The 22,948-nt window shown below is 49.5% G+C and overlaps 7 protein-coding genes across 7 annotated transcripts; 4 read left to right on the top strand and 3 right to left on the bottom strand.

Moving 5' to 3' along the window:
• Positions 1–1,116: 1,116 nt before the first annotated feature.
• Positions 1,117–2,487, top strand: pex26 (the record flags this gene model as incomplete). Its single annotated transcript, XM_056880379.1, has 2 exons — positions 1,117–1,550; positions 1,608–2,487. 2 exons carry the CDS (start codon positions 1,117–1,119, stop codon positions 2,485–2,487), a joined length of 1,314 nt encoding a protein of 437 aa, XP_056745617.1.
• Positions 2,488–3,387: 900 nt separating this feature from the next.
• On the top strand, positions 3,388–4,144 carry N7443_000322 (uncharacterized protein; the record flags this gene model as incomplete). The annotated part of the gene is made up of 3 exons (XM_056880378.1): positions 3,388–3,723; positions 3,774–3,888; positions 3,942–4,144. The coding sequence occupies 3 exons, from the start codon at positions 3,388–3,390 to the stop codon at positions 4,142–4,144; spliced, it is 654 nt and encodes a 217-aa protein (XP_056745616.1).
• A 418-nt stretch (positions 4,145–4,562) lies between these two features.
• N7443_000321 (uncharacterized protein) lies at positions 4,563–6,314 on the bottom strand (the record flags this gene model as incomplete). The annotated part of the gene is made up of 7 exons (XM_056880377.1): positions 4,563–4,768; positions 4,819–5,003; positions 5,067–5,251; positions 5,305–5,742; positions 5,803–5,931; positions 5,988–6,016; positions 6,071–6,314. 7 exons carry the CDS (start codon positions 6,312–6,314, stop codon positions 4,563–4,565), a joined length of 1,416 nt encoding a protein of 471 aa, XP_056745615.1.
• A 1,313-nt stretch (positions 6,315–7,627) lies between these two features.
• Positions 7,628–9,172, top strand: N7443_000320 (uncharacterized protein; the record flags this gene model as incomplete). The annotated part of the gene is made up of 7 exons (XM_056880376.1): positions 7,628–7,757; positions 7,812–8,047; positions 8,100–8,293; positions 8,352–8,374; positions 8,424–8,743; positions 8,803–8,923; positions 8,976–9,172. The coding sequence occupies 7 exons, from the start codon at positions 7,628–7,630 to the stop codon at positions 9,170–9,172; spliced, it is 1,221 nt and encodes a 406-aa protein (XP_056745614.1).
• Positions 9,173–11,528: 2,356 nt separating this feature from the next.
• On the bottom strand, positions 11,529–17,048 carry N7443_000319 (uncharacterized protein; the record flags this gene model as incomplete). The annotated part of the gene is made up of 2 exons (XM_056880375.1): positions 11,529–12,696; positions 12,745–17,048. The coding sequence occupies 2 exons, from the start codon at positions 17,046–17,048 to the stop codon at positions 11,529–11,531; spliced, it is 5,472 nt and encodes a 1,823-aa protein (XP_056745613.1).
• A 1,688-nt stretch (positions 17,049–18,736) lies between these two features.
• On the top strand, positions 18,737–19,575 carry N7443_000318 (uncharacterized protein; the record flags this gene model as incomplete). Its single annotated transcript, XM_056880374.1, has 2 exons — positions 18,737–19,454; positions 19,547–19,575. 2 exons carry the CDS (start codon positions 18,737–18,739, stop codon positions 19,573–19,575), a joined length of 747 nt encoding a protein of 248 aa, XP_056745612.1.
• A 394-nt stretch (positions 19,576–19,969) lies between these two features.
• On the bottom strand, positions 19,970–22,814 carry N7443_000317 (uncharacterized protein; the record flags this gene model as incomplete). The annotated part of the gene is made up of 2 exons (XM_056880373.1): positions 19,970–22,594; positions 22,650–22,814. 2 exons carry the CDS (start codon positions 22,812–22,814, stop codon positions 19,970–19,972), a joined length of 2,790 nt encoding a protein of 929 aa, XP_056745611.1.
• Between the last annotated feature and the right edge of the window lie 134 nt (positions 22,815–22,948).

The following is a 22,948-nucleotide window of genomic DNA, read 5'->3' as shown; positions in this document are numbered from 1 at the left end:
GAGAAGTGCTTGACATGTTGTAGACGAGAGAGTGATGGTCATTATACGTGTACAAACGGTGCCTGCCCACGTTTATCGGCGTTATAAATCTGAATTGAATGATAATTAGCGACATTTTCTACTGTCTACAGTGATTTTTGCCCAGAAGATAGACACTGCACCTCGTAGTATACCTAGGGAGACCATATCCACTCGAGTGACTGATGGATAAAACACGTAATAGACATCTTGAAGTAAGAGAAATGTGCGTGGGAACTAAAATTGTGTTATGCTATGCAGTACGACTAATAGATAAAGCTGTCACCAGCGGTTGTGAGTGAATTTTAGAAGCAAGCAGCAATAGTAAATGTGGCTTATAGCTCGGCACACTGAGAAGGATCCTTAGAATAACGCCTAGCGCTTAAGATCTACATGCAGCGCGGCCAATTAACACGCGAAGAGATACCTTAAACGGCGTTCTAGAAACCGAACTTCAAGATATATCTCTTTAGCTCTCGGTATTCGTAGCGAGTGCAACTAATCCCGTACCCGAGGCCTTTTCCCAGCTAGTTTCCCGATGGCTATTGCCATACGTACTCCAGCTTCCAAGCTTCCTGGCTTGGGAGCATCTTCAATGGGATTTCATGATGATGCTTGATTTGACAGCAAGGCCATTATTCATTAAGAGGCGATTTTTGCTAGAGCTCGGACAATACAGCCCGAATACTAGTACTGTCTCTTTTTAGAACGCTTGAAAGATTTTGGGACATAGACCGGTGCCATGACCAAGGTTGAGACGATAGATTTGGACAGAAAAGATCCTTCGTTACCCGTTCGTATCATCTGCTTCAAGTGCTACTGGATAAAAACGAGGATCCTTCAAAAGGCATAAAATGCAGTAACAATGGCAGTGTATGACCGACGTAAACATCTGAACGTTCACGGGGAAAGCAATCCCGTGACTAACCCCGGACTTGGGCGAGCCGAGGGAAAACGACAGCCGATCGCAGAGTTCCCGGCGCCAGCTCTCCTTCTCTTCCTTCACCATCCATCTGTTCTTTTCTCGTTTATGTCCCAGAAGTAAACTATTTCGAGTGTTGCGCCGTTCCATGCTTCTGGAAAGCACCGCCTGACGCAATGTCGACACATACCAAGCTCTCCTCGTCCTCTACCAGCCCCACGAGGCTCTGCTCCAAGACCTACAAGAAAGCTTCCCAACTCTACCTCACACGACGCCTACCGGAATCGCTTGCATCCCTACAGCCAATCATCAATGTCTCGTCGTCACAAGATGAACAACAATACACGAATGGTGACTCGGCCGCGGCCGCGCCCGTTGCGCCGATCGCCACCGCCCCCGGCACGTGGAGAATCAAGGTGTGGAATCTCTACATCACGCTCCTCAGCGCAATAGTAGATCTCGGAGCAGAGGAAGGGAAGAATCAATTCGGTCAGAAAGAATGGAAGACAATTGCGACACAAGTTCGCGAAGGCGGCATTTGGCAGGCCGTTGTGCAGGGCGGATACCAAGGCCGGGAAGGCTCCGTTGACGCCGAGGTTGTCTATAACTTGTGGGTGTTCGCTTTCTACCTTCGATCCCAAGAACTACACTAACGCATCCTAAATAGAGCAACATTACTCTTGAATCACTCCTCCTCTCAAGCTCTCAACCAGCAACGACTCGAAACCTACCTATCATCCTACGGACAACCCAACCTTGACCTTGCAGACCGTCTTCAAGATGCCTCCAGTGGCTCTCCACCTCCACGGATCTCCGCCACGAGCGGAACAGATACTCCAAAGGACCTGGCTGCCCGTGTGCGGATCATCGAGCTGTTTGTCTTGCATGTCCTTCCCCGCAACGAGGAATGGGAGTACGCACACGAGTTTGTCAACATGAGCGAAGTTTTAGACGAAGAGCGCAGAGAATTGTTCATACAAACTTTGGAAGGATTGAAGGAAGAGAAAGAAAGAGGGGAGATGCGTGCCGCGGAGTTGCAACGCCAGAAAGACATGGAGCGTGAGCGGCAACAGGATGATGAACGCCGGAGAGCCGAGGAGGCAGCCGCAGTCACACCTCCGAGGGCCAATGGGCACAAGCGCAATACCAGCGAGGTCGACTATGGGATTGAGAAAGAAAGCCCGCGCAATGCTTCCAAAAGCAAGGGCTCGGGCTCCAAGTCCCCGGATAAGTCGCCCAGCGGCGGCAAATCAACAGCACGGACTGCTCTTTCATCTGGCTCGAAGAACTCGAAGAAGCAGGTCAAGCCCGCTCCTCAGGCGAAGTCAAAAGCAGTGGCCAATACGCTTCGCAACCTGTTCAAGCATATTATCCAGAGCGTGTCGGGCAACCCACTATCAATAGTGCGCACTCTACTCTTCGTGCTTGGAATATTGATGGCGGTGAGCCGACAGGACGTCCGCGAGCGAGTCCGCAGGATCACGGGCTCCGCATGGGACAAAGTGAAGGGCACCGTCGGAATGGGTGTGAAGGTTAGCTATATCTGAGATATCAGCTCACCATGAGTTTTTGCCTTCAACATTGCATTACTTATCGTGTATATCTTTCTTGTCATCTGAATAATCCCTTGTTTTTTCCGGGGATATTTGCGGTCGCATATACATTTTCTTCAACTGTGATTGATTTTGTCTATGTATTCTACCATAAAATGGACGCATTTTTATTTTTGGTCGATTTCTTTCTACCACACCGGCCGAATGAGAGTTATTTAGTAGCATTCGCCCTCCATTGATGTCAGTGTAAAAAGATTAGATTCATATCTTGGACAGCACCGGGTGGGCAGACTTTGGCTTCTCGAATGCCCTGGACTCGGCCCATCCTGTCGGTTATCAATGGTGGAAATCTGGTTACCCATTGCGAGATCCAGGTGAAATTAGGTATGGTAGAATAGAAAGGTACGCTGAGCCAGCATATCCCGCTCTGGGCCCTAGTTCAGGTGATAGAAACGCTTAGAAATCAAGATCAAAGGTCTTGTATAGGTGATTCACGTTCGGCCTAAGGAATAGCGCCACATGAATCAATCAGTGACGGCCATTTTCCGCACTGCACCAGATAATGGATCCAGTTGAACACTATCGTCCAATCAGAACTCGACGGCCCTCCAGATCCGCTGACAAAGAAGCCCGGTGTTTCTTAACTCCGCCACGCCGACACAATTTTCAATGCTTATGAATTCTTTTATAAGAAAAAAAAAGTGGAATTTGTAATCCCATTAGGTGGCTTTCAGCCAGATCATTGGTGTTGACACCCGTGGCCCCGTCTATCTACCATAAATAAAAAGACGCTAAAACTACCCCTCTGTAGATATGAAAACCGCTCATCAGCCTCTTCTGTGGACTTTCATTCTCTTCATTCCTCTAACCTACTACCTCTACTCTACTTTCACAATGGGCAGCAACGCAGTTGAGTTCAAGAACCCGGCGACTACCACTCTTATGGAGTTGGTCAAGTCCCGCCGCACTTACTACAACCTCAAGGCCGAGAGCCCTATCTCCGACGATACCATTGACAGCATTGTCCAGGACTCTGTCCTCCACGTCCCCAGCTCTTTCAACACTCAGACTTCCCGTGTTGTCCTCTTGCTGAAGGAGGAGCACAAGAAGGTTTGGGACATTACCATCAATGTGATGGAGGGTCTTGTCGCTGCCGGCCACGTCCCCAAGGAGATGTACGAGAACAGCACCAAGCCCAAGCTCGAGAGCTTCAAGGCCGCCTACGGAACTGTAAGTAACTTGCTGGTCTATTGATTGTGAACAAAAACTAACCTATCCAGGTCCTCTTCTTCGTTGACTACGAGTCCCTGGCTACTATCAAGGAGAAGTTCGCTATCTACGCCGACAAGTTCGACCCCTTCGCGCTTGAGTCCAACGCCATGTCTCAGTACCTTGGTATGCTTGACTCTTTCTAACATTCCTCTTGCAATGGTCCTAACAATTCACAGTCTGGATGGCTCTTGAGTCCGAGGGCTTCGGTGCCAACCTCCAGCACTACACCCCTCTGATCGATGCGGATGTCCGTAAGACCTGGGACCTCCCTGAGTCCTGGAAGCTCGACGCCCAGTTGGTTTTCGGTGTCCCCGCCTCCGACGCCGGTGAGAAGACCTTCGCTCCCCTCGAGGGCCGCTACAAGGTCTTCGGCAAATAGATATGCCCCTTTTGTTTTTTAGCCAAGACTATGCATAGAACATGACTTCAATGGAATCAAGACATAATTAAAGAACTTCCTTCGAATTCAATGAGTAGGGTTCGACAAAGAATCTATATAAGGGTATGATGAAACTGATTTAGATCCATCCTGGATTTGAATAGGGAACTACAATACTCTCTTTTCATCACGGGATCTGGTCCGTGCATCTCGAGGAATGCGGGTAGATCCGCTTCGTCACGCAACATTTTGGGTTTTCTTCACGCTTAGTATTCTGACAGGACGTAAAAACAAAACAAACTTGGAATTGGATTTAGGAGCCCAAGAGGTACGTTGATCTATCAAAGAAGAAATTACCAAGGCCGCCTAAACCTGCAATCTCGCAGCATACGATCCAAATCCTCACACAATAAGTGGATTAGTAGTAGTGCGGATGATCGGGATCCGAAAGATCAAAGATAACACTAGAGTGAGGCTTAGCGCCGCCACGATTGGCGAACTCTTTGCTAAAGTCGATAGAGCGGTTGAAGCTTAGGCTTCCGTCATCGTTGATGTCGATGTACAGTACTTTGAAGTCAGCTGGGGTATTGATGATTCCGATTTCGCCAGTCTGTACAAAGTAGTCTGTATTGGGTCAGCAAAGAGCTGATTGTAATACGAACCAGCTATCTTACCTGTCACAACCAGATGTTTCTGATCCGGAGTAACTTTGACATAGTGAGGTCCAACTGTAGGTTGGTCCTCATCTGGATCATCAAGTCGCTTGACGTTTTTGAGATCACTGATATCGAGAGCTGCAATGTGATTTGCGGTTGTCAGAGTGAGATAAAAGAAGCGACCGTCTTGGCTAATATCGGTGCTGTAGTGAAAGAGAAGCGGTTAGTATCGCACACTCAGTTGGAGGAGAGGGCGGGTCGCATACTAGATGGCGACGGTATCCCGAGCCTTAGGTCCAAGATCATATAGCTCTTCAATGACACCTTGGTTGCCATTTCCATCTTTTCGGTGGGGATAGATGACCCAAACTTGTCCGAGATGGACAGCAGTGGCGAGAGCAGCACCTTCGGGGTGGCCTGGGATAAACTTCACATCTTGGATTCCACCTCCCTAGAAGGTTGATCAGCATCAGTCTTGCTTGAGATTGATTTTAGGTCTGCAACAACAGGAGGAGGAAGACCAACATTGGGAATGGTGAGGGTGCTGATAATTCGTCGTGAATCCAGATCCCACAACCGAAGAGTATTGGCATGCACAACGCCCAAGCTAGGTTTCAAGATGCTCAACGGTACGACAAAATCACTAGTTAAAATGACCTTCCGCTTCCAATCAATACTCAGACCATGAGGAGAAAACTGTTCACCGAGAATGTTGAGAGTGCCGTCCACATCCTCGGGCCATTCATGGATGATATCAAAATTCTCGTCTGTCTCAATAAGCCGTCCTGGAGAAGTACCCAGCGCGGAGCCCATGTATGTAATGAAGAAGCCACCATCAGGCTTAGCACGAACTTCATCCGCAATGGAGGACAGAATTGCGCGATTGCTTTTTTTGAACTTGGGGCGATAGGGATTCGAGGTGTCAAAGTAGAAGCCCGTATCCTATGCGAACATAAATTAGTATTACTGATCAGGTACATTGTGCAATTGAGCGAGACGCACTTGGGTTTTCAGCAGGGAGAGCAGTCCTCCACCAAAAAGTGTCTTTCCGTCCAGAGATGGACCCAGGTGATGAGGGTCATTTCCACTAGAGGGAACATCGGTGACCCAGAGAAGAGTACCAAAGGTGTCCTAATAAAATTAGAGTAAGAAACCCGCATTTAGTTTCTGGGGATGGATAAACCTACATCGTCAAGACTATAGGTAGCCAGGAAATCTTTTTAATGGTTAGCAGCTGTAAAGAGAGGAAAAGCAACTGGAAACCACCCACCCTTGTGAAATTTATCACCAGCGCCAGTCCAGAAATAACCAATTTTTTTAGGTCTAATGTTACTGGGAGTAAACGGAGGGCTCTCTAGTGGAGGTGTGGGAACCTGCAACACTGGCAGTGGAGGGGCATTAGAAGTCAAAGGCTCTGTCACCCCAGGGATAGTGGGAATGAGAGGGGGAAGGGAAATGCCGAGAGACTCTCCAAGAGAGATCAGAGACACTACCGTGACAATTGAGTATCTCATATTGCTTGGTCGATGGCGTAAAAGATTTTCGGCTGTCGGTTCTTGGATGAGCAGATATGAGAGAAATTCTACCATGTTAAATAGCTCTCTTCTTCCCGAAGCTAGAAAGGTTTACCTGCTACTCAATCCCTCAGCTCATTCTTCGAAAAATCAATATTGAGCACGCCATGCTCACATTTCTTGGCTTGATGGGATATTTGAAATATCTCAAGACGAGCTTTATCTACGATATGGCGAGTTCCTCATAGCAGTCGAGAATACGAGAGCCAAAAATTTCCCGTAAATGGCAAAGCAAGCTGTCAATCCTTCGGGATCACTGCTGAACCTAGAGCCAAGACAAACTAATGCTTAGAAAATGTCGTGATTGAAGTCAAAGAACGCTGGCGATGAGGCGCGGCATTTCATCTGCAGAGTACGACTCGGACGGCCGGTAGTTCGAACTCTGAATTACTCTCGAGGGATGAGCCTCAGCGGGGTCCATGATTCTCCCATCGCCATCTTCTGTTTACTGATTTTTGGGACTCTTCTGGCATTGTGTTATTTACGATTAATGCCTGAGGAATCTTAGAAAATGTCGATACAGTTTCTAGAGATTCATCTCAGCCCTGGTTAAATTGAACTCCACTCATAGCCAAGAAAGCTACACATGGAAAAATTCAAATTTGAGGCCAAGAGGCCAAATCATAGCTTAGTGTAGTTGCTCGTGAACGAACTCATACAACGGACAATCTTCCAGGCGCCAAGAACGGCCAAGGATATCAAGACACGACTCATTCGTGAAGCGAATGAGGTGATTGAATGCAGGTTCGACTTCAGCTATCTAATATTACTGGTGCTTCAAAATAAGGGTCCTTCCCGTATCTGTCAGGGTCCCGGGATCGGCACTAGGAATTCCTCATGGGTCCCAGTCGCACGGTCCCGGCATGATATTCGCCAACATGCCAAGGATAGAGCAATACAGCCAAAGCTTTCCTCGGGAATCAGGTCTTCGTTGGTCGCCGATGCAGGGTTTGGCATTTTCGCGGGCTGTCGCGCTATTTAGATGTCAAGGTTGCATCATTTCCTCACCATGGCCTAGTATAGTCGCAAGAACACGGAATGTCTATGCGGCTAGATCTTTGGATCGACATCCATAATCGCGATCTTTATTAGGAATGTTGTCATTTCTGTTTTTTCTCGGCACAAAAGTGATTCCTGACAAAACTGTAACTCGGGTTGGGTATATAATGGTCATTACTTAGGCCATGAAGAGAATGTGAAGCCAAGGTCCGCTGTTTTTTATTGCAAATTTTCTGAACTTCCAGGTGGCCATAATGCGATTCCAAAGCTTTGCACTTGTGGGTCTTCTCTCATCAACTGCCCTAGCAGTGCCAAAGCTCAAGCGATCTAGTCCTGGGAATGCAGAGCCGATCAACGATGAAGGAAAAGGAGCTCCTTTGCTCGGTAAGTCCAATCTAAGCTTTCCAGTGAGCATCCTGCTAAAACGCTCGACCACAGGCGGAACCAACAAGGCCGTAGACCTCCAGAACCCCGACCAGCTTCGCACGCCCAAGACCGATAACGGCTTCGTTCCCAACGTCAAGTGGAGTTTCTCCCAGTCTCAGACCAAGCTGTTTCCGGGTGGCTGGTCTAGAGAGCAGGTTATTCAAGATCTTCCCCAGAGCACCGATATTGCCGGTGCTCAACAGCACTTGAAGAAGGGCGCTATCCGTGAACTGCACTGGCATCGAGTGGTATGTCTCCTTATAAGATGTCATATTGGGCATTGACTAACTCGCGGATTAGGCCGAGTGGGGGTTCGTCTATAACGGAAGCCTCCTTCTCACTGGCGTTGATGAGAATGGTGGTTTCACGACCGAGAAGCTCGAGACTGGAGATATTTGGTATTTCCCCAAGGGTGTAGCGCACAATGTTCAGGGGCTCGATGATGAGAATGAATATCTGCTCGCTTTCGATGATGGTGACTTTGAAAAGATCGGGTGAGTTTCCCTCTGGTCCTTCCAAAAGAACATTGCTAATCAGAAATCTCAATGATAGGACTACCTTCATGATTAGTGATTGTGAGAGAAGCAACACTACTCTTTTGGATAAAGACTAACTAATTCTTAGGGATCTCACATACTCCAAAGGAAGTCTTGGCCAAGAACTTTGGAATCAGCCCTGACGCCTTCGATAAGGTCCCTTCGAAGTTCCCATACATTCTGAACGGCACCGTCAGTGAAGATGCTAAAAGGGCTCCCGAGGGCACTCTTAAGGGTAACTCTTCTTATGTTTTCCATACCTACCAGCATGACCCAGAGCCTGTTCCTGGACATGGTGGGACATTCCGCAAAATTGATTCCCGCAACTTCCCGATCTCCGAGACCATCGCTGCCGCTATCGTTGAACTCGAGCCTAAGGGTTTGCGCGAACTACATTGGCATCCTAATGTAAGTTTTCTTCTTCTCATTACCCGCTCACTAAGAGCACATAATCATAAAATGAATAGGCGCAGGAATGGCTCTATTTTCACCAGGGCAATGCCCGTGCAACTGTTTTCATCGGTGACTCTAAGGCTCGCACTTTTGACTTCACCGCTGGCGACACAGCTGTTTTCCCTGATAACAGTGGTAGGCATAATTCATTCCCTGGACTATGACTAAAGCTGACACGTTTTGCAAGGCCACTATATCGAAAACACCTCGGAGACAGAGAAGCTTGTTTGGGTTGAGCTATACAAGAGCGACCGCGTGGCTGATATTTCCTTGGCCCAGTGGCTTGCACTTACTCCATCAGACACTGTTGCAAATGTGCTGAAGCTGGACATTGAAGTGGTCGAGCATATCAAGAAGGAAAAACAGCTACTTGTTCAAGGCTAGATTCTCATGTTCATGTCACATGGGATAATGTGCGGGGCTGCGATGGTATCCTTCATGAGCTCTTATTTCTATAAAGTGCTTTTCTTCCCTTACGACTCTGACTTATATAACCATATCCCTTAAATAAACCAAAGACAGTCCTTTGTAGCCAGTGCATCTCGCCTTCACCATTATATTCGCCGCGTATAGTAGTTCGGTAGTCTCATCCTTCGTTCCACTTCCGAGGTGCAGTCTCCCGCTGCATGTCCCAGTAATGCACTCAAAGTCGTTACGTTCGAGGGTCTTCGTCTGACAATGGGCAATAGCCGAGCTCAATATCGATACGACCGTTCATCGTTATCTAATATAAGTGAGAATTTAGTGAAAAATTCATCTGTTGACTTTGTTGACTGACATGGTTGGAAGTACCGACGTTTGCGTAGTCCTCTAGCAGAGCGTGAGATATGGATCCTGAGCACTAGTTGTACCCGCCGCTTAATATTAGGGAAGGGTGTTAGTGAGCAGGTCTACAGTTGACTGGCCCCCCAAGACCAAACTTACCGACCCATCGTTATCGTGCACTTGGTGAAGATGGAAATGACTTGATGGTTGTGAAATGAAGGTCAAAAAAAAGGCAATGAGAATGGCCACGTAGATGAAGAAAGGTTGGTAAAGCTCAGAGAACATCTCGTTGGAAATAGGCTCTTGTAGTCAGAACCAAAGGGGCTGTTTCATTCAAGCACTGCCCACCTTTATGTGTACTTGGTAATATATACTGACGGGGCGTAAAGCCTGAGAGATCGGATAGGGGAGAGCCCTGCCATATGTGCCTGCGACTGTCTGTGAGCTCATGCGAGGAGAATCGACAGATCGTTCCTTGAAACTTGCATTAAACCCTTAGGGTTACAATGAGAAAGTGGTATACAGGTGGCCGAGAATATGACGCATAGCCCCGTCTGTGCCTAGCCACGAATGGATTTCTGTAGAGGTGACCTCGCTGATTGCTGATATTATTAGATAACGCATACGGCCGGACCAAGGAGATGCTTGAGGTAACCCTTGTAGGCGGCCATGAGTTACCTTTCCGGGCGTAGTCTACCACCCGGGCCGATTTATAGAGACTTTTGAAATGATGAGTTGGAAAGGAGCAAAACGACGCCTGTCATTACACTTAGCATCACTTGGAGGACGAGATTACGGTGGACTTTGAGAGCGAAGACTCTAGGTCCCAGATATGACTACCGTGGTCGAGATGCAGCTGGGGCGTTATCTAATTCTCAAAATCACATCAGGAGCTTGGAATAGAATCCACAAACCCAAAATAGGAGCCGTGCATCCACATATAGGAACCGAGCGTCTCCGAACAATAAGATGACCAAGAATAAGCGAAGAAGAATTCCCGGGATATTGGACCGGGAACCCAAGGACCAGGCCCCTGGAACAGACCGATGAATGACGCAGCCCAAAGCCCCTGCAGTTCAGCAGGACACGTCTCCAAGCAAATCCGTCAAACCCGCGATGATCCATTGCCGGAAAAGTCTAGCCGAGAATACGTCTACTGCCTGAGGAGACGAAACACACTTATGCAAGACTATACATTTCCCGCGATCCGCGAGCAATGAGAGTCTCTCGTTGTGCAGCAGAGCCCCGAGCCCGTGCAGACGCGCATGTCAGGCCCGAGCTACTGCCGAACCCAGGTCTTTGGTTCCGCCGGCCCGCACCCACCTTTCCACACAATCGGGTCGAAAGGATGATCGCCCAATGAAATATGCTGAACTCCCTATTCGGAACTCTGATTGCTTTTCATTGCCTTCTGAATTTGCTTCCCAGGCCTCTGTTAGTTTAATCCTTGTCAAGAAGACACCGCCCCGTGGGTTGACTCTTGCCAATTTGGGTAGTCGGGATGTTGATCCTGCGGCTCTGTGCGCGTACCCCTCCCTTGGGACTATTGTCTTCGGTGGAGACCTGGTTGAAGCAGTGTAAAGAGAAACGGGATGAATCTGGGCCGGCGAAAAAAATCCGCTAAAAGATAAAAAGAGGAAAACTAGAGGCGAATATCTTATAAAAATGCATGGGTCCGGGATGCAGGAGGCAGCGAGTCTACGGAGAACCCCTCCATGTTCGCGAGGGAACCAATTCATGCGAAATCTTCATGTGGAAATTTGTGTTTTGAAATCACAAGCGCTGTCGCTATAAACCATGGCCATGAAGGCAGTAGAAAATCAAACTCCAGTAATGCAAACATGCAGGTTGTGCAGCCACCCAACACCAGGCCCGGCCAAGCCTATGTCAAGTCAAAAAACATAAAACTCCATAGGCACTACCACCAATGCTTTAATAAAAACCGCTCCTCCGTTGAGTAAAATAAAAACCACCTTTAAGCCTTGTTGGTGATCGCCTTTCTCTTAAGAACACCCAGCTCCTCCAATTTCGACCACGCCTTGCCCATGTCAGGACTGTCCTCGCCTAGGGTTGGCCGAAGCTCCAATCCATCCAGGGTGCTGAGTGAGCCGCTTGTGCCAGCGTAAAGCAAAAGCTCCAGCACGCTTCTGCGTAACCGAGTTACTTTGTCCAAATGGCTGAGGTACTTCGCATCTGCGCTGGGGTCGGCAAGAGGGAGAGTGAATGGGTCGTTAATCTCGACATTTTGCTCGCCCTTCGATCCGTCCTCCCAAGTGACTGCCTGAGTCATTTGGTCATTCTGATCAAGGTCGGCAAGAGCATCCGAAAGATCTCGTCGATTGTCCTGTTGGGGGATGATTGCCTTATCCTGGTCTTTCAACTTCTTGCGGTCCACATTGGTACCATTGCCTGTGAGGGCTGGGGGGTAGAATCCAATGGTCAATGGGTTACCGCGGATATCAAGCTTCCGTAGGGAGCAAGGGTTTCCGCGGCCATCTCGGCCCAGTCGGCTGAGAATTTGACAGATGCGTCTCATTCTGGCCAGTCGGTTTCCAACGATAGACAATCTGGAGAGACACTTCATTCCCACAAGTGGCTCTAGCTCAATGAGTGAGTTGAAGTTCATGTTCAACACCTTGACGTTGGGGAAGTTCGATGAAAAATCATCGGGAAGAGCAGGCAGGGTGCAGGCAGCCAGATCGAATAATTGGAGTTGAAGCAAAGGTACCGACGGCGAGAGACACCCAGATGAAAGCTTGTTGGAAGACAGGAACAATTTTCGCACATCCTTAACACAACCAAGATCGAGATCCAGAGCAAAGCTCGAATCGTTCTCCAAAAGCGAAGATTGCTCTCGTACTGAAAGTACCTCGAGGTTGTGGCAGTGCTCCAGGCTAGCGATAGCAGACAAGCAGTTCTGGTCAAGGTAAAGAAGGCTCACAGAAGATAAATTCTTCACATCAAACCGATCCAGTCGGTTTCCAGAGAGTCGAAGGGCACGTAGGCTAATAAGTGATGATGAAGCTTCGAGTCGTGTGATTTGGTTGGCGCTAAGATCAAGGGTAGAGAGAGACGGAAGCCACTCGATATTCCGAACCGAAGTCAAGCAGTTATGACTCAAGTCAAGATCACGAAGTCGAGTCCTAAAAAATCAGTATTCTACACAGTAAATATGTGGTAAGGCAACCTACAGTTCAGCTCCTTCGAAATCAACACTGGTAACAGAATTGTTACTCAGCTTCAGGCTCAGCAGCCCATTCAAATCCATGATACCGTCGATGTTGCGGATTTGGTTGTCGTTTGCCTTCAATTCTCGAAGGTGTATCAAACTAGAGAAACCATCCAGCGTTTCAATGTCGTTGCCAGAAATGTCCAAATATTGCAGGTTGGTCAAGTGGCTCCAAGGCGTGAGGTTTGAGAGACAGTTCCGAGAGATCTTCAAAGTTCGCAAGGTTGAAGGAACACCGCTCAGCTGACCAATGTCATTATCGGAAACATCGAGATCCTCAAGTCGAGGACAGAAGTCACTCAGCTTGTGGAGAGTAATCAGTCCCTTTTGACGAAGCACCAAGCGGCGGACATGGTCCCAGTAGGGCTCATAAGGTTCTACATCAGTGATGTGCTTGATGAGATCCTCTGTCGCGAGAGCAAAAGTTCCGTGAACCTGTCTCAGCGACTTGGGATTTGTCCGTTGGGCCACATAGCTCATTTCGAGATTCAGGGGGTGGTCTGGCTGGTTCACAGAGAATTCAGCGAGAGGACTCAGATGGAAACTGTAGTTTGTCTGCTCGGGACTTTGAATGTGGACCAAGGAAGTCTCAGCACCACCTGCACCTGGGGTCTGCTGGACAGCCATCGGATCACCTGTGCGAACAAGGCTGAGATCTTCGGCGCCTTCCTCGTTTCTTTCTTCGATTCGAGAGATGGGACGTCGGATAAATGGCTGGCCGCCCACAGAAGTTTCACGGCCAATCGGCCGTGCGGTGGACCGCGATGGATCATGCGGCTGATCCGTACGAGCTGGACTATCTTTCGGTGACTGAGCTGTGTCAGTCACCTCTCCCTGTTCTAAAACCGATTCCTGGGCATCGGAGCCATCTTTATGAGCGACGTGCGACACAAGAGGTGACGAAAAGGTGATTGTCGCAACACGAGCCTGTTTTGCGCGAGGCTGTGAGCCAGGTACAGGAGCCACTTGGCCAACTTGACCTTCTTTCATTTCATCCGTGTTCCATGATGTGGCTCTGGTGCCCGACTGAGGAACACTCGATGTGAATCGTGTCGCTCTAGACTGCAGGGAGCTCGCACCCATTGAGGGCTCACCGTCCCTTGTGTGTGGTCGCAAATCAGTCTTCCTGGGAGGAGCACCTGCATCGAGAGTACACGCAGGATGATCCGCACTCTGATCCGCAGACAACCTCTTTTCAGCAGAGCTTAGTCCATGGACTCTCAGCATCTCTTGCAGCTCATCCACGCTCAAGTCCGGAATATCCTGGAAGGGATCATGCTCAACTTCACGGAGAGGAGTGGGGATCGGCGCTTCAGTGCCGTCCTTGATCCACTGATTTCTTGACCGATCATACGTGAAACCATTCACTTGCTGGGGAATCAAATGGGATACAAGGTCAGAAGAGAGCATACCTTTCGCCTGCGAGTTTTGAGACGAGCCAGTTGGAACAGAGTGAACGCTGAATCCAGACATCTGAGTGTTGATTGTCATCAGGTCTTGGGCGATATTCTCAGCAATGTCATCGATTGAAGCACTAGTCTTGCGCTTTCTCTGTTCGGGGGTAAGTCCCCCAAGTCGGCCGTCATCCTTATATGAAGAGTAGCCGTTGAATGACATAGCCGAATCACTGCCATCTTCCCTTTCTTGATATTTCTTCAGATGGCTGATGATGAGTGGGTTCAACTCCTTGGGCTCCCGCTGCTTGCGTAGGTCTGTGCCGTCTCGACTTGGAGGACGAGAAAAGGCTTCCCGAGTAGATTCATCCTCGTAGCTGAAATCGTTCTCTTCGCTGTCTGGATCAGACTCCTGCACGCTAGTCAGACCAACATTCGATCGGCCTTTGGACCGGATCAAATCCATGATCTTGGTAGCCTCATTCAGATAATCCTGAGTAGTGATTGACCCTTTACGCGACGTGTCACTAGTGCTAGTAATTTTGAGAATTGGGATATCCCCTTCAATAGAGAACGAATCTGAATAGTCCAGTTCATCGAAGTTAGACTCAGAAAAGTCCCTGACTGGGGCAATTGAGGGTTCATGAGTCGACCTGATTTGGCTGGGAGTAGGTGTCCTGGGTCGTTGCACGGAGTGAGACAAGCCAGGAGGGGCGAGATAGTCTCCATTTTCAAGGTGCACGCCATGTTGTAGCAAGCTTCTTTGCAGAAGAGACATGCTGTCACCGAGCTTCGGAGGAGAATCCCCATTTTGGTAGGAGTGTTCCGGCTCTGCGCTGTCTCGCAATATTGTTCGGCGGCGCTTTGGAGTTGGGTCGGCTGCTTTTTTGGGAACTCGTTTAACTTCGGGGGATGCCCGATTCTCCTTCTTGTTGAGACGTGACAATGAAGTGTCGCGGACATGGTCGAAGTAGCTCTGGCGAGTCCATGCCGATGGCTTTCGAGTAAAACTGGAACTTGCAGTCCTGGTGTAGCGGAGAGAGCCCTGCTGAGACGCCCCGTGGAGATGATGCTGTCTACCAGATGGGACTCTCCGTGAGGAGGGTCGGGATCCAAATCCTTGGGCTTCGTCATAGACCAACTTATTTTCGTATGGACTGGCATCAGAGAAGTCAAATTGATCGAGTTCTCCATCCCCAAATCGGCTCAGTCGAGGTCGTGGGATATTCCGAGAGGCAAGTCGCTCATTGAGCTTTGACGATATTTCTCTCAATGGCTCGTGTCTGGGAATAAAAAAGCTGCGGCTCTCGCCTTTTCGCCGCGCTTCTTCTGATGGCGAGGGTGGCCCCTCACCGTCTGATACGTCACTGAACTCTTCAAACTGACTCATCCGCCGCAAGAGACGGTTGTTCGTGAAGGTGTCGTGCTCGCCAAACAGCTTCAGCGGACTGCCTGATGATGGCATTTTAGTTTCGTTTGTCGCATCCCCCGCTGTTGAGGGGCGAACATGGGAGGAAGAAGGTCGAGGCAAAGCGGGGGATCCTTTATGCTGCGAAGGGTTGAAGAGAGGGGAACTGCGAATTTTTGTGTTGGCGAGGTTCGCGGGGGACAATCGATGTGAAGGAAAGGGCGAAGGAGTAAATCGATGACGGAAAGAGTGGTTGCCACGGCGGCTGCTGAAATCCACTGTTCCCATTGAAAGGTCTTGCGGCAAGGAGTGACTGGTCACATCCAGCAGACTATCATCTTGCGGTGAGCCTTCGGCGCGGGGTTCGCTGTGATTGTAGAAGAGGAAGCTATCGCTGGCTGCCGAGTCTGGCCGGCTGTCATTGTTCATTGACAGGCTCTCGAGCTTGTTGGTGACTTGCTTCAAGGCGGAATCAATCACCTCCGATGTAGCTCCGCCTTCCAGTGTGTTCGGTCGCGTGAATGTAATCGGCGTGATGCCCTCATTGCGAAGGTCTTCCAGCCCACTGGCCGTTCGCTGCTCGGTGTATCCCCATTGTGAAACGTCCTCTTCGTCGTGATCCTGATCTCCAGGTCGTTGGGCTGCCCAAGGTGCATGATTGACCGTGCCCAGTGGCGACTCCATGCCGGTGCCCGTTTCATTGTCGTCAAAAACACCTGGGTCCTGTTCAAGGCGCTCGTCGGCGTCTTCTCTCACTGCGCTATCCTGTCGCGAAGTCGCATCGGTGAAATCCCACAGCGGGTCGTCCTGCTTCGTGAATGGGATTGCGTCTTGCTGCGGGTTCGTGGATCCAGGCGTCGGCGGCTTGAACACGCTTTCAAGGCCCATAGGCGCGAATAAATCTCGTTGTTCGCCCACGCCAATGTCTCCGTGCACCAGTCGCTTCCGCCATTCGGGTGTGGCCGCGCTCTCCTCTTCGGTCTTTTTCGGTTTAATTTGAACCGTGCTTTGATATCCCGACTGGCTGGAAACATTCGAGACCGACCGCAAAGGGGAGCGCGTTTCCATGGCCTGTGGCTGCTTGCTAGCCGCGCCGGATGAGGGCCTCGGACTGCGCTTCGGGGAGGCCTTCGGAGAGGCCTTCGGGGTGTATGTTTTGGTTTTGGCAGGTGTCGGCGACTGGGTCGTTGAGGGTTTCCTGCGAGTTCGAGGTGTTTTCGGGGTCGGAGGCTCTCTTTTATAGAAGTGACATGGCCGAGTCACCTTTTTGTCGCTGGCGGGTGACTGTTGTGCCACGGATCGACGGGCGGGCACTGGAATGCGACTAGGGGTATCCTGGGCGCCCGTTCGAGGAGAAGAGGGAGGGACGGACTTGGAAGGGCCAGGCGTCACAGGTGTTGTAGGAGAGACAGGCACCGATGGCCAGTCGTCGGACAGGCTGTCGAGCCATGGTTCGGCGCCCATTTTCCCGCGTTTTCTGAGTTTGTTTTGATGGCGCGTCTCGCTCACCCTCCAATGGGTGGGGGATAGGGTGGAAAAAGAAACGAACTGTCAGTCCATGGAGACAAACCCATCCGATCGAAGAACAGTGGAAAGTGCGGAGATGCGTTGTTGGTCCGGGCAGTTGACTGCTCCACTGGAGCTCCCTTGTTTATTTTCCCTACGCGCCACCGGTCAGATTCGAACTTTTCGCTTGACACTTGACGATCAGTAGACTGTACCTGTGTACTTTGTTTACTTTTATTTATTGCACCTCTCGCCCACAACCTAATCGATTAGTCTTAGCCTATGATTCATTCAGTCATACTCTGATTGGCTCCGGATTCACTGCCCGATGTGTTGTCGCGGTCCCACTCCTCTCAACCCGAAGAGCCTTGACCGATACTTCAGACAGTTTAAGACTGCAAATGGACATTGCTTTGTTTATTGCGTCTATCAGTAGCCCTGGAGAGTATTTACCTAGCAAGTCACTATCCTAGGTCCATGTTGGTGCTATTTGTAAACCCCTCACCTCGGTTGCTATGCGATCGCAAAGACCCTAGTCCGGTTTCTTAATTTAAATCAACCCCAGTGGACATGTGGTAATAAATATCGGGTGCACTCAAATTCCACAACTTGTCACAATCACCCAATCCTTACCCAGGATTTTAGTAATGAGTAGATTTTATATGAAATAAAATAAATCTTAGTTTACGACTTCGGAAGTCTGCGGGTTGATATATATCGTACCTCAACTCTTGCATAAGTTCTGGAAAAACCCATCCAAACAAGTGAACTTGAAAATAGGGACCTCCCGAAATCAAAACCCTTCTATAGCGACTGTCAGAACACGACCTGGGAATGCATAGGATACACCATTATAAAGCAAGGTGCAATCGATGACGGTTGTTGGGTTTAAACTGCAGACATACAGACTTCCTAAATAGTACTAGTGCACTAACTACTAGGCTTGAAACAAACCGCCACAGACTAAAGCACCGATCTATTTTCCCGAGTCTCGATCGGGTATTGAGGTACCTGATACTTGTGAGTATATGTAACGTCGGCATGCTAGTTCACTTAATCCTGTAAATTATCTACATTACATCTCATTTAAATTAATATTGCTTCAACTCACATAGACATGCCGCTTGTCGACCACTCCAACCTTGACACCGAGGCTACATGTCTCGGCCAACTGGGCAACTTCGCAAATCTTCTAACGGAAATACGACTTATGATATGGGATGCCCTCTTCAAAGAACGAATGTTCAGCCCCCGGAGTTTGGAACGAATATCTTGTCCATCCTCTGCTGCAGCCGCTATCTCCACCGCGAGATCTCCTACGTGGCCTACGAAGATATGACACATGAAAATCAAATCTATACTCCAAAAGCCGCAAGAATTCTTTTCGTCATCAACATTTCATCTAAAAGACTACATATAGAGACCGAAACCCAGACCAAGCACGTCCGAAGACATATCCTGAACTTTCCTCATCACCGACTCCGAAACTGCCGCCTCGGACTAAATATTGCACCTCATTATCAATCCGATTTCGGACAGATGATAACTATATGGCAATCGATCAACAAATTCGTCGATGCGCTCAATGATATTGAAACCTCACCCCAGACGCCCGGGCCCTATGTATGTATACGTCTACTCGGGAAATGGGACGACGAGAGATCGCCAAGACAGAGTATCAGGGATACAAGATCGAACATTCCTTATCGATACGACCACGATATCGCAATACTACCATTTGCTCGCCTTCCAAAGACGAAGTGGGAATGTACGTTTCCCCCGGACTTTGGGCTATCGTTGCCAGAAAGAAACATTCCCTCAGCCATCAAACTTTCTATGAGCTCTCCAATATCCACCTAGAGAATTCAGAGACACTGAACCCCGCTCAAAAAAAGTGGGCTTACAATAATACCTCCGAAATCCAACGCTGGCTCACCGATATCCGCATATTCCTCGACAACGCACTTGACACTGTCCAAGGACTTTCAGCTAGAATCCTGCGCCGAGAAAGATTTCAAAATTGGTATGAAGACGGCAACAAATGGAAATCAGCATACGAAGAACAGTTCCAATTCGATCTAACTAACAACCGCGACATTGTGATGAAATATGACCCAAATCTCAACAAGGCTCGACGGCGTCATGAGATGCTGATCATATGGCATCATCTCGTCCATGCACCAGAAGACGACAAGGAGCAAATAGATGCGACCTATCTATCTACAAAAAGGGCTCTCTATACCACATGGAACTCTAAAGCTTGGTTCACAAAGAAGGCCTACGGCACCGAGAGGATACATCAGGGCGACATGGCTCCCTTCTGCAACCATTCGTACATTTATCGTGATTACAAGAGGCGCTCAGGTATGAAGGCGTCATCATTTGCATTATTTGTTGGTCAAGCTCGAGCGGAGTCTGGTAAACCATGTATACTGAATTATTTGTCTATAAATTAGTTTGCGAGGAGCAGGAAAGAGAGATATGACATTTGTATTTTGATGCAGCCTATTCCCGTGGAATGCCAAGTGAGGTTAGCGGGATGACCATATGTACACCAGGACATTAAGCACTGACAGGCATCAAACTTTAAGCCTTCAGCACACACATTTGCTTATTATTGGCAAGATGATGTCGCTTGATGGAAACTTGCAACCCGGAGCAAAACACCCGTCAGAACCTTTGAAAAATGTCCGAGAAGAGGTTGATGACCACTGGAAGAGTCAAGTGTCTAGGCCTATTTTCCTTAATGGTTGACTACGAAGTAGGCAGGAAATTGGCGTAACAATTCGGAATATTTATTCACCCCAGATCTAACTCCTATATTCTTGCTCCGTAAATGATTTTTACAATGTGACACATGAAAAGGCAAACCGACCCCCTTAAACAAGGAGCCTCTCGAAGGAATATTTGCCAACCGCCTTGCGACGGAGGTATCCGATCTCACGACTGGTACGAGACTTGGTATCGCCAGTGGACTTGTTGATCTTCGTTTTCGAAACATCGGCTGTGGCAGGCTTCAGCGACAAAGGCAGCATCTTGCCACCGGCATCGCCATCGTATCCGTCCTCTCCTTCACCGGGGCGACCGAAGATGACAAGGTCAGCTCCGTTGAGCTTCTCATAACGAACAAGGTTGGAGGAAGCCGAGGTCTCATCATCGATCTTGGCAACGGCATCTGCAGCGGTAGCAGCCGGGGTAGACACTTGGTCAGCAAAGCGGAGGTACTCGAGGAGAATACCCTTGAGGTATGTGGCCTCCTCCACGCCGGCAAGGGCGGCGGAGACTTCGGACTTCATATCGGCAATCAACTCCATTTCACGACTGGCGGCGGCGATGGCCGAGTCTGAATCATCGCTGAGGTCCATGGCAGGTAGAGCGGAGATCCAGCCGGAAGGGCCAACCGCATCCACCGAAGCGGTCATGAGGTCGATAATAGTGTTGAGAGAGAGGGAAGGAGTAATTTGGTCAAGAGTAATAGGAGTAGGGGGGTTTTCGGTGCAACGCGAGGTGTAGCCACCGGTAGCAAGAGAAAGACGGAGGTGGTGAACCAAAGAAATGAGCTCTGTCCGCGACAGGTTCGAGCGCAGAGACTGAACGATAGCGGACGTAGGCTGTGAGTGGACCTTTTGAATAGACGTATTCAGGCCAGTGAAGATATCTTTCAAAGTAACTGGTTGAACTCCGAGATGGCGAGTGAGTTCCTGCGTGGGCGTAGCAATCTCACCGCTAGTGATGGCACGAGCGGTCTCCTCCAGAGCACTGGAGTGCAGGCGAGCCTGATTCAGGAAGTACTTAAGCGCGTAGGCCAGCTCATCAGAGGAGATGGTAGAGGGTCCTGCAAGGACTTGATTGACCTTCTTGAGCGAGGAATCGGCATCAATGAGAGATTGGACAAAAGAACCGGTGACCAAAGGCTGAAGAACGCGAGGTTTAGAGGCCCGGCGAAGAGCGATCTCGACGTTATCAGGAGACAAATGACCCAGGCCAATGAGCCAATCGCAAGTGGCGGAAGGCCAGAGCACAAGGCGTAGTTGAGAAGGAGAAGAAGCGGAGACTCCATCCTGAATGTCGGAGTCCTCAACTGCAAACATCTTCGACAGCAGGAAAAGAGTGGACTCAGGGTTAACATATTGTCCCCGATTAGGAAGAGTCTTAGGCGCATCAGATGAGCAGAAGTAACTGAGAACCGCCTTGTCAAACTTCTCAGCATTCCTAGTCTTAGCCGCCTCGTCCACATCCTTTGTCAACCGGTTCCATTTCTCCACCTGTTCGGGGGAGGTGAGTCGAAGAGAGGTCATGTTCTCGGAACGGTGCTTCTTAGATGCCATATTCCACTGCGCAGCAGACGAGCCGATACCGCGGCCAATGGCATCAACGAGAAGACCATCGCGCGATCGCTTCAGAGAAGGTCCGGAATGGCTGTGAAGAGACGTCAAATCGAATGCGATAAGTGTGTTTCCCTTGGTTGCGACTGCGATTCCGAGCTTTGCAAAGTAGCTGATGAAGACCATTGAGGCATCCGCGTTGGTGCTGGCCCCAGACAGGACATCACCCGCGGCGATGCTTCGCTGCACAGATTGATATTGTGTGTCGTACACTGCCACCAACGAGTCACTCGCGCCAATGACGCATTGTGGTGAAATGCGCATGACGGAGGAGAAGCGCTCATCGAGAACGAACTGAGAGGTCACAGAGGGTGAGTATTGCGAGAGATCAACGTTCAAAAATCCCTTCGAGAACGACAACTGAAGGCCTGCTGAGCCCGAGTGGAAGGTCCATTGGAGGCCATCACTATTGACTTTGTCGAGGCCGGACGGGGCAGGGACTTGAATTGTCTGAAGGTGTCGAAGACGTTGACTCTCTTCGTGGCCTCCTGATTTCGCGCTAGCAGGGACAGAGAACATCTGAACAGTAACGTCCTTCAATGCAATCTGGTAAGCATCCTTGGGGTGGGACACAATGAGCAAAATGGACGGTTCGTCGGTTCCAGAAGCCGTGGAGTCTCCTAGAGCCAGAGCGGCCAAATCTAGTCTCCGCTTGAACAAAGCCTTTTTAGCATCCTCAAGATCGACTAGAAAGCATGAGTGAACGGCATGCGTGGTGGAGCAGATCTTGGAGATTTCGCTGTGCTGGATACTCCAACGCTGACTTTTCAGATCGGACGAAAGTCGGCGCACACGACCGTCCTCGTGAACGGCGAGAATGTCGAAGGGGTCGGTCTCGTTATCGTCTTCGACAGTGTAGGGCACAATGCCAACAAAGTTTGTAGGGCTGCTTGAGTCGGTGATAGTGGCGGCGGAGGAAGAGATCACCGGCGCAGTGGAGCCACTGCCAATTTCTTCAACAAAGCACTTGATCTGGCGTTCCGGACGTGTCGCCGCGGTATATGTCTGTCGCTTGACGGAGGACTTCTTGGGCAGCTTGCGGCGAATAGAGCAGGGTGTGCAAGAGAAAGTAGACTGCGGAGGGACTGCGTACGAGGTCACAAGCTTGGGTGTTTGCACCTACAGAAAAGAATGTCAGCATGCACAAAATTAGACACTGGATCGAGTTTCATACATTGTAGATGTTGACAGCTTCACCATCCACTGCAACCGCGACTTCATAGCGCTTGCGCTTTTTGGCGTCGGCCAGACTGAAGACATCGCTGATGCGAGTTTTGCCCGTGGACGCATGAAGGGGGCGCGGCAATTGCGCCAAAACCGATGGCGATTGCAAATCCATGACGCTCAGAATCACAATCTTGTCAAAGGAATTATTCCTAGTCCCTTCAAAGCCTGATCGGTGAAGCTGCAAAGCCGTCCCAACGGGGAAATCTGAAAAATTTTCGGGAGAACGACGGGCCGGACCCACTACTA

The sequence above is a fragment of the Penicillium atrosanguineum genome (genome assembly GCF_028827265.1).
Source record: "Penicillium atrosanguineum strain IBT 20685 chromosome Unknown utg000001l_segment0_segment0, whole genome shotgun sequence".
Taxonomy (NCBI): domain Eukaryota; kingdom Fungi; phylum Ascomycota; class Eurotiomycetes; order Eurotiales; family Aspergillaceae; genus Penicillium; species Penicillium atrosanguineum.
The sequence above is the reverse complement of the archived record's forward strand: the minus strand, read 5'-3'. Positions and strand labels throughout refer to the sequence as shown.